This window comes from Gavia stellata, chromosome 4 (genome assembly GCF_030936135.1).
Source record: "Gavia stellata isolate bGavSte3 chromosome 4, bGavSte3.hap2, whole genome shotgun sequence".
NCBI classification, from domain to species: domain Eukaryota; kingdom Metazoa; phylum Chordata; class Aves; order Gaviiformes; family Gaviidae; genus Gavia; species Gavia stellata.
The window spans coordinates 1800286-1813086 of record NC_082597.1 but is presented as its reverse complement, the minus strand read 5'-3'; the positions used below and the strand labels follow the sequence as shown (position 1 = coordinate 1813086).

At 46.3% G+C, this 12801-nt stretch overlaps 1 protein-coding gene across 2 annotated transcripts in view; it reads left to right on the top strand.

The window, feature by feature from the left end:
- Nucleotides 1-12545, top strand: part of UBE2H (ubiquitin conjugating enzyme E2 H) — a 52175-nt gene extending 39630 nt beyond the window's left edge. Inside the window, exons 5-7 of one of the 2 annotated variants that reach the window (XM_059816938.1) lie at nucleotides 620-672; nucleotides 5049-5177; nucleotides 11348-12545. In XM_059816938.1, coding sequence (XP_059672921.1) covers nucleotides 620-672; nucleotides 5049-5177; nucleotides 11348-11472 — 307 coding nt within the window. In that variant the 3' untranslated portion in view covers nucleotides 11473-12545. The remainder of the gene's footprint in view (nucleotides 1-619; nucleotides 673-5048; nucleotides 5178-11347) is intronic. The other variant, XM_059816939.1, reaches the window with a different exon arrangement.
- The last annotated feature ends 256 nt before the right edge of the window (nucleotides 12546-12801 follow it).

Below are 12801 nucleotides of genomic sequence, written 5' to 3'. Positions count from 1 at the left end.
AGTTGAATGATGCTTCCATCCATCTTAAGAGTCCAGAGTGGGGGAATCTGATAGAAGTAGATGTTGTCACAAGTTAACTTTCAGGAGCGGGTCAGGCTGTGGGCGAGGCTAGAGAGCTGCATGCTGCAGACTCTCTTGCAGATGTGGTCTTTGTATTGGAACATGCTTCCTTTACAGAAAATTCAAGGTTGCCAGTCCCCCTCCTCATTGGCATCGTGCCGGCTTTCTAGAAACAAGGAAGAGCGTCGGCTAAGCCATAGCTCCCTCTTTAGCTAAAGTTCACGTCTATACTAAAATTCTTCATAAGGTGTTTTGCCACATTTTTTTTCAGTTAAGGTTTGTTAAGGGAAGCCACCTACGCCTCGCTTTCTCCAGCAGAGCCCCACACGGACCAGCTAATTCACTTAAGGCTCCAATTTACTTTCTTTTGCACAGAGTATGAAGATTCATGTAGTTAAAGGCTGCCCCTCTATTAACCACAAGATAGGAGTAAATCATAGCTCATCTGAAACAGTGGGGCAGAGGCAGGGCAGGGGAAGGGAGGGGATAGATTGTATTAAATCCCTAGAGTATTTTTGAGTGTGATTGTGTTTAATTCCATCCTTTCCATATGTTTCAGGTCAGGAACTGTATGTCTAGATGTAATCAATCAAACTTGGACAGCTCTCTACGGTGAGTTTGGCATTTCCCTGAAAGCTGATCACGTGAACATCCGTTATTTGGTGTGTTAACATAACACAACACAGCTTGCTGGACACAGGTGATCTTAGACCAACTTTTGGGTTGTTTTTTTTTCTTTACTGAAGTTTAGTCTCCTCACTGAGCCAAGATCACGTGAAAATAAGATTTTCACGTGTATAATAAGATTTTCACATGACAAAACTTTTATAACCTGTTTTTGTGCCAGAGAGGTGAAAATATTCCATAAACCTCACAAAGGATCGCTCAATCCATTGCTTGGCCTTGTCTGGCAACTGCACGACAGCACCCCGCCATGATTCAGCATTGAAAGAAAGGAGTGACTTGTATCTAAAGTGACACCTAGTTCCAACTACCCCATCCATGTTTTGTATGTGCATTCGAGCTGGTGTTCTTTGTGCCCAAGGCTGTGATCCCACTTTTACAGAAGATGGCACCAGAAACCGTTCCTGTTTGTCATGGCAGCATCATTTCATTGCAGGCTAGGAGGTGGTAGTGCATCTAATGACTGCCCTGCTTGCTGCAGAATGTTTTGGGTTTCCCATTAGGTCGTACTTGGCTATCACTCACCTTTTTAGAGATATAAAAAGGTTAGCTGGTAGCTGAAAACCCCTTAAAATAGCATTTAGAGAAAGCTGAAATTGTTAGAAGGAATACAGCTGAGTATCTTGTCTAGGTTGGCCGCATTTTAAAAATGCAAACTTCTTCAGATGGTCCAATTATGCTTTGTGAAAGCATATTCAGGGGAACGTGCACATGAAATCCTTCATGTTCTTCCATGAAAAACTGATTTTACCTATGTAAGTTGAAGCTTTGAAGCAGTTGCTAGAGAGACAAGCTACTTCACCTTCCTCGCAAGCACAATCTGTAAGGAAGTACCAGACTTGATGAATCCTGGGTGGGAAATTGCCATAGCAACTTGTTGAACTTCACTCCTCATCAGAATGCCTGAAGTCCTCATGTAGTAGATGCATGGCATACACTTCACATGGTTTTGTTGTGAGAGATCAGCTTAGCTGTGACCCAGGTGGTGTTGCTAATGGATGAAGAGGATGCTCTTGTGTCCTGGAAGGATCTGATGTGAGGCGGAGGAATTAAAGCGGTGTTGGCAAACCAAATCCTCTGCTGGGGCTGAACCTACGTGGCTCAGTTGGCAGCAGAATCCGGCACAGTGCAGCGTGTGCTGCTGTTCCAACCCTTCAATGCCACCTGCAGATCGTGGGGATGGCCAGACAAAAGAAAATTGCTCCAGTGTAACTGTGGTGCTGGTTTTTCTGCTCTGTCAGTCTGGGTTTTGCTTTGGAAGCCTGCATGGATAGCCTCCCTGTTCCGCAGCATGCTCTCACAGACGGTCACAGTGGGGTTTCTGCACTATTTCCAAACAATTTCGTAGGAAGGTTTTCTGTGAGAGGTTTCCTAATGAGTACTGCTGTATTTTTGTCGTCGTTGTTGCTCATAAAGGTAGAAAAAAAAAACTTTCGTATTTGCTATGCTTGCGATGTATTAATATCAGCAAGTGTGCAAAAATCTTCTGCATTTTTCCTTGTGATGTCAGTGATAGGTGTAAGGCAACTTGAAGGAGTCAGGTGTGTATTCTGTACAGAGTACCTTCGACAGTAACTGGTGAAAGTTGGCATTAAAAAGTTCATCGCTCGACAGTCATTGCAGACTTCCCTTGCCTTGCTGCAGGATGCCTTGAAGCTGCAGGGAGGACACTGGGGTGACTGCATTCGCTCTGCCCTTTCGCTCGGACGTCATCAACACTAGAGTGCCTGCATCACCTCTTCACTTCCAGGGCTTTTCCTCCTTGTCTGAAGTCAGGAGGTGGCCCATTTCTGAACGTGAAATGAAACGGGGGGAAACAATATTCACTGGTGTCTCTCAGCACAGCCGTGTTGTTTGGAGTGTCGCCCCTTTAGATCAGAGTGCTCCTGTGCTGGCAGAGGAAATGGGTCAGATGATTCAAGGAGCAACTAAGGTGGAACAGACCCAGAATAGCTACCAATAAATTCATTAAGACCTCATGGTTAAATTCCCTCTCCTTCCTTAATGAAGTAGCAAGTCCTTAGCGCTATGGTTAGGCTTCCCACACTTTAACGTTCAACTAGTTAAACTAATGCTGCTTTTGGGGATTTGAAAGAAGGGGGAAATTACTGAGGCCTCTTAAAGCAACAAAGAAAAATCCCTGCAGTGTCCTTTGAGCCATGGTGGCCTTCCAGGGCTCTGCTTCCTCAGCCTGTGTGAGAGTTTAGTTGTCTAACAGCCACGAAGAAATACTTGGTCTAAGCCTGCGCCATGGAGAGACTTGACCCAGCTTCTTGCTGATAGTGTCTGAACCCAATCCCTAGGAGGGTTAATTAGTTTACCAAGGACAAGCCACTACCATGGCAAAAAGTATTCTTACAGAGCATCCTCACTGGTTTTTGTGGTCCCTCTTCGGATTAGGATCCTTCTTCCAGTTGCTGTCGTGCTTATCCTAGAAACAGCTGGTGGCATCTGGCTGCTCAGTGTGCCAGCCATGGCAAACTTGGTCAAGGTACCACGTGTGCTCTAAAGGACAGTGACACTGTCCTCAGCCAGTATTGGAAGGGCCAACAGCTTCTACAGTAGAAAGAGATTTCAGGGTAAAAGCACCTAATTTCTTAGTGGTGTCCCTCTAAAGCAGAGACCAGCCGATGGCTATCCATAGCAATTGATGTCACTACTTTTTGCAGTTGGGTGATGCAGTATCAGCTATCATGGACCCTATGCTCCTTAGTATATAAAGCCATGGCCTTTCCTCCTGCTCAGCAGGGTTTATGCTGAATGGGCGACTGAAGTAGTCATAGCGCAGTGTTTGTACGTCCCGAACGTGTTGACGTGGTAGGGAAGAACTGACAAAACCTCAAGTCTCCTTTGGTCCTCTTGAGCACATTCTGGAAGCATGCCTGTTGGTAGATTTGCAGAGGTGGTAACGTTGGGCAGTGGCAATGATCTGCCTGGACCTACTGCGCAGCTCTTCCGAGGCTGTATCTTTGCTGGCGAGAGCGTTAGAGCCTGGTTTTCTGTGGCTGCAGCCCAGAGCCAGAGTAACTGTTTGCACAGGGAGAGAGGGCACTTGGACATCTCTCCCCCAACCTGTCCCCCCATTTTGATGAATCTTTTAGAAAGTAAAGGGCTCTGAGGTCCCTGCCCTCCATCAGATCTGGCTGAATTCAGCAGCTCCGTGAGGCTCGGTGATGGCTGAGCGCGGGAATAGTCACACAGCTGTGTTACTGTAAGAGGCAGGTTGAGGTGGCTAACTGCTCGCGTGGTGGATCCGAGGCAGCATTGGGCTTCTCTTCTGACAGCTCCACTTTGATTGACGCTGGAGGGGACGGGTGATGTTCATCCCCAGGCAGGATTTCTCTCCCAGCAGGAAAGAGACACTTCCTTTAATTAGGAAAGGGGGATTCTGATAAAAGATGTGTAGAATATTCACCGAAAAAACCCCACACAATGAATGCCGGTCTGCCTGTATCACAGCTCTCCAGAGGCTAAAGCGAAACCTGGCACACAGCCCTGCACTGGGGGTTTAATCTCTGCTCTGCGTGGGTGCGCCTGGTCCTTCTGAAGCCCCCGAGGAAAAACGATGACGCAGGGCTTGTTTCTGAACACCCCCACCCCTGAAGTGTCATACTTGTTGTCTTAGGGATGTGGGAAGAGGGTTTCGTGTATCCACAATTACTCATCAGCACCAGAAGTATGTTTCCTGTTGTGGATTATTTAGTGACAGATGCCAACTGGCACCAAGGTGTTAATGTGAGCTCTTCACATTCTGCAAATTGTTTTGAGTTGGAGGAGGGACTTGTTGGTTGCTCTTTCTATTAACGCAATCATCTGAAGCACTTCGGAAGATGCTTTATGCTTGAGATATGTCAATTTAGTCATGGAGCATAAGACATTTAAAGACGGTAATAGAAGGAGGCAGAAGTAGAAGAACTCAGTGAGGGGTGAAGCACAACACTCTGGTTTTCTTTTTTCCTTTTTTTTTAAGCCAGGGCTGAGCCTCAATTGTTAAACAAGGCAATTGTGTCCTTCCACTTCTTTGCTTAACCCACAGATACCTGTATGTACGTTGTTGGGATGTCGAGTAGTTTGTGCAGTTAGCTGAGGAGCTGCAGCATACCTCCAGCAGCAGCAGAAGCTCTATTATCAGCCCTGTATCTGCTTCCCTCGATGCCATTTCCTTTATTTTAACTTGCGTCCAGATTTTCAGTGCGTTTGCCCTTGAAGCTTTGTGCTGCTGTTCCAGTGCCGGTGCTTGCAGGATGGTTAATCGGACTGACTCTGGGTCTGTGGACATGAACAACTGTGTCTTTCACTTGCAGATCTCACCAATATATTTGAATCGTTCCTGCCCCAGCTGCTGGCCTATCCTAACCCTATAGATCCTCTAAATGGTGACGCTGCAGCCATGTACCTCCACCGACCAGAAGAGTACAAACAGAAAATTAAAGGTAAGGGCGTAAACAACATATTGCAGAATGAGTGGTGTTACTGTGATTCCGCCCGGGGGGAATGAGGACCGTCTTTGCCCATTTGTGTGTCAGTGCCCTTTTTAAATGGGTGTAGTCTGAAGTAAGGGGTGGATAAACTGCTGCCACGGTGTGTGCAGTATGTGGGGCAGGGGTTTTAAATCATTAGCAGACCCTAAGCAGGGAAGGCTGTAAGCAAACTGGGTTAGGATTCAACACAGTTTTGGGAGATCAGAGAAACAGTTTGGAAGAAAAGGTGTGTGACCGAAAAAGGGACAAGGAAAAGTACTAAACTGAAACGGGAGCATCCAGTTGCACAAGTTCTGGATATAAAGTGACTTGTTAGCAGTTCTGTGGAAAGTGATCCGAGAGCAGCAATCAAGGAATTGGTGATGCTGTTGCAGAAAGCACTTTTGTGTTATGACAGAGCAGGAATTTCAGTAAATGCCAAGTAATCCTTCCTTGCTACTTCCTAGTCCAGCCGAGACTTACTAGTGCTGTGCCTGGTTAAGGGACTGCCATTTAAGAAAGCTGCAGACCAGTTAGTAAAGTCTGGCAGGGTGTAACAAGGGCAGATGGTCTTGAAAATGAGGAGAGAGGGAAAGAATTGGAGGAGTTTAGTCTAGAGGACCGAACAGGTTTCGTGTCAAAGGTGCCTTCAGAGAGGAAGGGAATGATTTATCCTGTGATCAGTGTGAGCAGGATGTGGTCACAGGCATGTAACTCGGCTGAGGGAGCCCAGGCTGAACATTAACAGTGACTGGTGAGGGTAGGTGAGCGCTGGCAGAGCCGGTGAGGGTGCTGGCATGTCTGCTCCTGGAAGGGTTGGAAGGACATGTTAGATAAGGCTGAGGAACAGAGTTAGTACCTCCTTGGGATCAGGGAAGGCTCCTGGTAAGGAGACCAAAATACTTTGGATAAGACTAGCAATAAATACTTTGGATAAGACTGTCCTAGTGAGCTGGTGAGACACAATTAGCCTTGCAAACATAAGAAATAAGATAAAAAATAAGAATTGTGCTTTACATTTGCGCTCTGCCTTCCCTAGAATCAGCTGCATGCAGACAGGAGCAGGGCACCATTTCCTGCTGTGACAAGCCTATGGCAAAGCCGTGGACTTTATTTCTCCCCTGATCCAGTGAACACAATCAGCTTTTAATCTAGTGGTGGGAAATTTACAGCCTTTGGCCCAGATTTGGTCTTCAACTAAGTTTTTTAAAGACCATGACCGCCTATTTATTTTTTTCTTTTTTGGTTACTGAATAACCATAAGACTTGTTTGTCTGTGGGAGCCCTGCCAGAAAGGTTTGCAGGGCCTGTTCAACAAGGAGAGCCTCCATGAGCGGCACGATCTAATAGACTTTCTGGTGTGAGGTGGGGTAGCAGCTTTCCTAACGGAGCATTGTGAAAGCTCGCTCTTGTTTGGAGTATCCCAGAAAGCTATGGGATTTGGTGGTGGAGTCATTCCATCAGCTCTGCCACGTCACTCGGAGTGGTTAAACCTCAAGTCACTTTGTTCTGATGCGAAATGACTCTTCATCAGCTGCAATTTTTGTTTGAGGGTGGAACTACAAATGAGGCCAAGCAAAGATGTGATTTAAATACTGAGTTATTCAGCCCACTTTGCTTGATTCCTCTGACAGCTGCATGACAGGATCGTAAGAACTACCCTGCAGATCTGGCCTGCTCAGTATCCTGAAGTCCATTGCCTGGTTTTTTTCATAGGAACAAGCTTCCAGGCAAAATGGTTTGTCAGATAAAATCTCCAGGGCCAACACAAGAGACACTTTGGGTGTCCTCTATGCTTTAATGAAACGGGAAAAAAAGGTGCGCCCTGGAAAAAGCAAATAAACTGATGCTAGCCAACAGCAGGTGCTTCAAGGAAGATCTGAGGACATCCCTCAGGGAGGCTAAATGGGATAGTCTGCTCCCTCGTTTCCATCCCGACAGCCGGGTGCAGGCCGTGAAGATGATCTGGAAGGAGTTTTAAGTGCTTGCAACATGTCTCATGTTCCATATACCCAAGAGTCCTGCCTCTGCTGTCTCTTCCCAGGCTTGCGTGACAAGTATAAGATAGAGCTAAACACTGTCATTCCTCATATTGTAGCATTTTTAAAAATAGCCTTGGACATGTTAAAATTGATGCAACGGATTGTAGCATCTTCTCTGCTCTGGGAAACTCAGTAGTGCAAATACATAATTTATTGCTGCTTTTCTTCATTTTTTAGTTATGAGGGCATAAAACAGTTGCTTGACATAGTGGTAGTGTAGAGATGGGCTTAGGCTTAGAGAGGTGGCCCAAGGTTTGTAGTTCCTGTGATTCTTGGTATGAGACCCACACAAGTAAGGATTTATTGTGGAACTTGTAAATGTCCATTAATATTACCAACATGCAGCTGGAAAGTGTGATTCTTAGCATTAGAGCCTTCATTTAGATCAAGTAGTTCATGGACACAGAGCCAAGTGCCTCTTTTAAGATCCCCTTGACAGTCCTTGGTGCGATGGCTTGCCTGATCACTGGTAGAGCACCAGAGGCTGGCCTTCAGATAAGCAAAAATGGCTCAACATTTGCTTGTGTAGAACTCTTGGGAATTGGTGCTGAACTCCAGTGTGTGCTGCTTTTCTTCCTCTTTGGTAGATCTAATATGAAAACCTCTTTTGTGAGGGTGGCGGTGGTGAGTAGCAGCAGCTGAAGGGTGCTGAGGGGCAGGTTGAGTGTTTGCTGGGACCAGAGGATGTCTCTGGGAGCAGTTCTCCCATTCCATGTGTCGGCTCTGAAGTTCCATTAGAGTCCTTTGAAACACTGGTATGGCTCACGGGCACGTACCAGCCATGAGGTGCAACCACAGCTTGTTCTTGTTGCTCCAGGGTTTCAAAATAGATGAATCAAAGCAGTGTTTCCCTGGTAGGAATGGGTACATCAAGGCTTTCCCTTCTTGATGTGAACGGGCTCCTGTGGAAGACGGTTTGTCAGTGGTGTTTCGATGTTGCAGTTTTCTTCCCTTAATAGACTGAAGATCCAAGTTCAATACAACATTCAGCACAGAAGCTCCCTGGAAGTTTGACCTTTCCCAGATGAAACCTTCAGAAAAACCCAGCCCAGGGGCTTGGTAGCTTTCCTGGGTAGAAAATGGCATTTTAAGTTTGAAGTGCTTCAAGTTGTGTTTTAGCTTAGGTTCAAGCAGGCCTTTTCCAACAGTAAGAAACAGTGGCTTCCATGTCCGAATCTCCAGTGGCCCAGAGAGGGCTGGAGATAGTGAAGAAGCGCTGCTGGCCTCCTGTGCTGCTGTGGCTGCTGTGTTTGGGGATTCCCGAGGCAGCTACAGCAGTTATTTAGGTGGGTTTGGGGTAAGCGTAGAGGGGAATGTATTTCTAAGGTGCCCAGTAAGGGGTTGCCTTTGCCATCCAAGGACATCCAAAGTCTTACAGCAAAGGAACTTGGGTTACCTTTGCTGGATTGTGCAAGGAATAACAACTTACCTGGGTGAACACCCCTTTTCCAGAGGGAGATTAATTCTTGGAAAGCTATGGGAAGGGAGTAGCTGCTACAAGGATATGTCACGTCGGCATCCCATCTCCTTAGCTGTGCTTGTCATCTACTGCCAACCCACCTTCCCCTGTAAATTCTCTGAAGCCACGCTGCTTTTTTGGGTCCCTCCTTCAATTAATCCCTCTCATCTTTAAACCTTTAGGTCTGTCGCACCAATTCTTCCCACTTTGCAGCGTCCATCCCTTTTGGCAGATGGTCCCTGCCCCAGACTCTGCAACTGCTGTTCTCCAGTACAGTCAGGAGATGTGATCAGGCAGGGCGTAGGCTCCATGGTGACATGGGCAAGCACCTTCCCAGGAGGGGGTTCTCGGTGGCCAGGACCTGAGGTTGGAGCACAAGGGTGCTTTTCTGTTGATACTATGTGAGCTCCAGCAGCCTGAGGGCAATCCGAGACCTTGAGCGCTCCGTGCTTCCCGGTGTTTACATAGCTGCTTTCAATACTTTATCAGTTCTTAACAAGTTCTTGTAAAACAGATTTGAACAGCTGCTTCAGTAGTCTGAGTGAGCAGGTTAATAATGTATATTAAACAGTGAGACTGAAGCTGCGTGCGTCATTAGATGGAGAAGCTGAAGCTCGCTGGGCTCAGAAGCACCTTCCAGACAGCTCTCGCAGCTTTTCCAGGGCGGAGCAGGTCTGCCAAGGCCACCGGCTGCTCCATCCTGGGAACTCCTCCATGAAGCGTTGGCTTTGAATTGCGCTGTCCTTACTATACTCCTGAACCCAGAGTAACATGTTTGGGCTCAGTGTCCCTACCTCAGCTCCAGAAATGTGTAAAAAACCATGGTGATGATGCAGATCTCTTGCGGAGTATTGTCCCTTCCACTAGGCTGAAGGATGGAAGTGCAGAGGGAAAGAGGGACAGCTTTAAGAACAGCCAGGCTCTGCAAAGCACGGTCTTTAAAACCTGTATTGTAGCACTTGGTTATCTGGCATTAGACGCGTGCTCCCGTGGCTTTGTCAGCGCATCCACCTGCCGACACAGTATGGAATAAAAAGCAGTGATCTGTGCTGCTGGAGGAGAGATGTTCCTTGTGGACCTCGTTCCCTGGGAGGAATTAACATACAGCTGGGATGGCTGCTGGGCTGGGACCGGGACGTGACAGCCACATTTCTCCACAGGGGCTCATCTTCAAGCACAAAGGGATGGTGGTATTCCCTCTTTCTTCAGTTTTTTAATGCTGCTATTTGGAGGATGCTTTGTTGTATTTTAGTACCGTTGTATCTGGAAAGGTAATGAGTTCACAACTGTAATTCCCCAATGGCAGCGTGAGCACAACACCCCTCTCCTGCCTGAAGTGCGTGACCTGCAGTGTGGAGGATGTGCTGTCAGGATGCTGAGGTTCTTCGAACTACAAAGCTGCTTTCTCAGTGTGAGGTGGAGAAGAGGAGATAAATAAGAGGAAGACTTGAAGAAGGGGTGCTCAGCCTCAACTTCAGCCCAGTTTTGCGCCAAGCTTTCACCCCTGCTCCATTCTGCACACCTGTACGTGTGTAAGGAATAGGCTTTCTCTGCTCAAGGTAGCCTGCCTGCTGGGGACACCAGCCCCTCCTCGGATCTCAGAGGGGATGCTGTGGGAGCCTCCTGCAGCCGTGAAGGAAGGAAAGGGATTGCCAGACTCGGTCTGACTGATCCGATCCACTTCGTGGTGCCTTTTTGCTCTGTCCCTCTGCACGGAGGTGACCGTGGAAGCCACACAAGCCACGGTTGGCAGCGGTTACTTTACCTGCCTGCAGGAATCCCAGTAAACCAGTTTTCCCACTTGCCGTACAGCTTCCTGCTTGCTCCTGGCTGAAGTTCAAGGTGTTGATCTGGGTGCCTAGAGCCACTGTGGTTTGGACCCCGCTGTGAGACATGGTTTCGGTCGGTGACCTGCAGCGCGGTGGCCTTCCTCCCCGCAGGTCCTTCTCAGCTAATCCTACAGCTGCTGTCTGATGTGAAGCAGGTTGCAAGAGATGTGCTTTGAAAACAGAGCCTGCGGCAGACCCACGTTTATTTTTTGTATTTCTTTAAAAAGCAAAAGCTCCCTCCCCCAGCACTGAAATGAAAAAAAGGTGCAGCTATTCCTGTTGTAGTCTTCTGCTCTGCTTTCTCTGTCCATCCTCCTTTACACTGCGTATGCAGAGTTTACTCTGGAAGTTTAGCTTGGCTTCAGCGATGGTTGTTCTGCGCTATCCATTTAAAGTCTCAGATCTTTGTTTCTTAAAGTCAGGCTATATAAGTGACATCTTGACCTGGAGAACAAGCCTAAAAGCCATCACCACAATAGCTCCTATTTTGGCAGTAAATTGAATCCTATCCTATTAAATGAGATACACCATACCAGGGAGGACTCAGGTTGTTTCTAGCTATGAGTGTGCGTGACGCCGACATAGGAGCCTTGGGATCGTACTTGTTTTCAAGGGTCTTGCACGTCTCTTAAGGTCTCCATCAGCTAGTTTTCACACGTTGTTGGACAATGCTGCCTTCGGTCTGAGAAATATGGTAACCTATATGACTTCTCAAACGTGATGTGACCCAACCAGCCGTTAGTCGTAGTTCGCTCATCCTCTGTCTGTTGAATATATGCTGCTTATATGTCTTTTCTTTTCTGTCACATACAGAATACATTCAGAAATATGCAACAGAAGAAGCACTAAAAGAACAGGAAGAAGGCACCGGGGATAGCTCGTCTGAGAGCTCCATGTCCGACTTCTCGGAAGATGAGGCTCAGGATATGGAGTTGTAGTAGAAGAGGCAACCTGCTTTTCAGAGAGACTCTAATTTCCTAACCATGAGAAGCAGACTATAATATTCATATTTAAACAAAGCAATTTTTTTTATTACTAAACAAGGTTTTTATGAATAATAGCATTGATATATATATATCACCCTTTAGATCTTGATTTTCTTGGTCATTTCTCGAACCCGAGGTGCATAGCATATTCCCACATTCCATTTTGGTAGCAATATGCAGCCCGAATGCATGCATTCAAATTCCATTTGGCCAAGTCAACTTGTGTGCTACTGAACTGTCAGCTAAAACAGCTGCCCTGGTAGGTAGGGAGTTAGCAAAAAGATGTTTGCTTTCTTATCGATGTTTCCAAAGACACCACCTTGGATGCTAACGTGGAACAGCGTTTTCTCAAAGTATAAAATCTGGGGGGACAATATACTAACCATGTAGATCAGACAGTGGAATAAAAGGTGCTCCTTCAGGTCAACCTTGCTGATCGTATTTAACGTGGAGTCACATTTAAAAAAAAAAACAAAAAAAACAAAATAAAAACAAACAATAGAAATGCATGGAGATATTCAGAGCATTGAAGCTTAAAAATTTTGACTTGGATTTTAAGTCCGTTTTTATATGTGGACTCCTGCCTGCCCTTCTGAACTGTAGGGACTGACAACCACTGATCTATTTGCTTTTGGGACTTTTGAAAGCCTTCATCTGGATGTTATTCACTTTCTTGGTCTGGATTACGAGCTGTTCCCTTTTCGGGAGGAAAAAAAAAAACAAAACACAAACCACAAACTATGCTCTCTGAACAGCGCTTTGATTTAGCTGGAGCACATGTGAAGTCAAACTCTTACTCTGTCATAGTTTTGAAACTGCTGCCCTTTAATGGCTTCAAGTTTGCTTTTTTTTTTTTCTCTTGCTTGAAGTATGGTTAAACACCTCGCAAACACTCTCCATCTCCTAAGAGGGTCCTCTGACCAGATGGATTAGCCTTGCTGAGAGCTTCAGATCCATGAAGATTGGCCCATTGGCTGTAGTCCACGAATCCATCGGCACTGATTTTATTTTCCTTTTCCCCCCCCCCGCCCTCCCCTTCTGCACCAGCTTGGTAGCCATCTGCTTGTGTGTGTACAACAGGATTAAAATTTCTTAAAAGTTAACAAAGAATATGATCTAGAAAAAAAATTGAGATGAATAAAAAAACCCTAAAAGCACCAACTGAGGAAGCAAGTGAATCTGCTCTGTTTTGTTTTGTTTTTTTCCCAGGATGCTTCTGAATTGAAATGTTTGATTTCTCCTGGTGTCTTTCAGCAAGCTGAGATTTTTGTTTGTTTAACG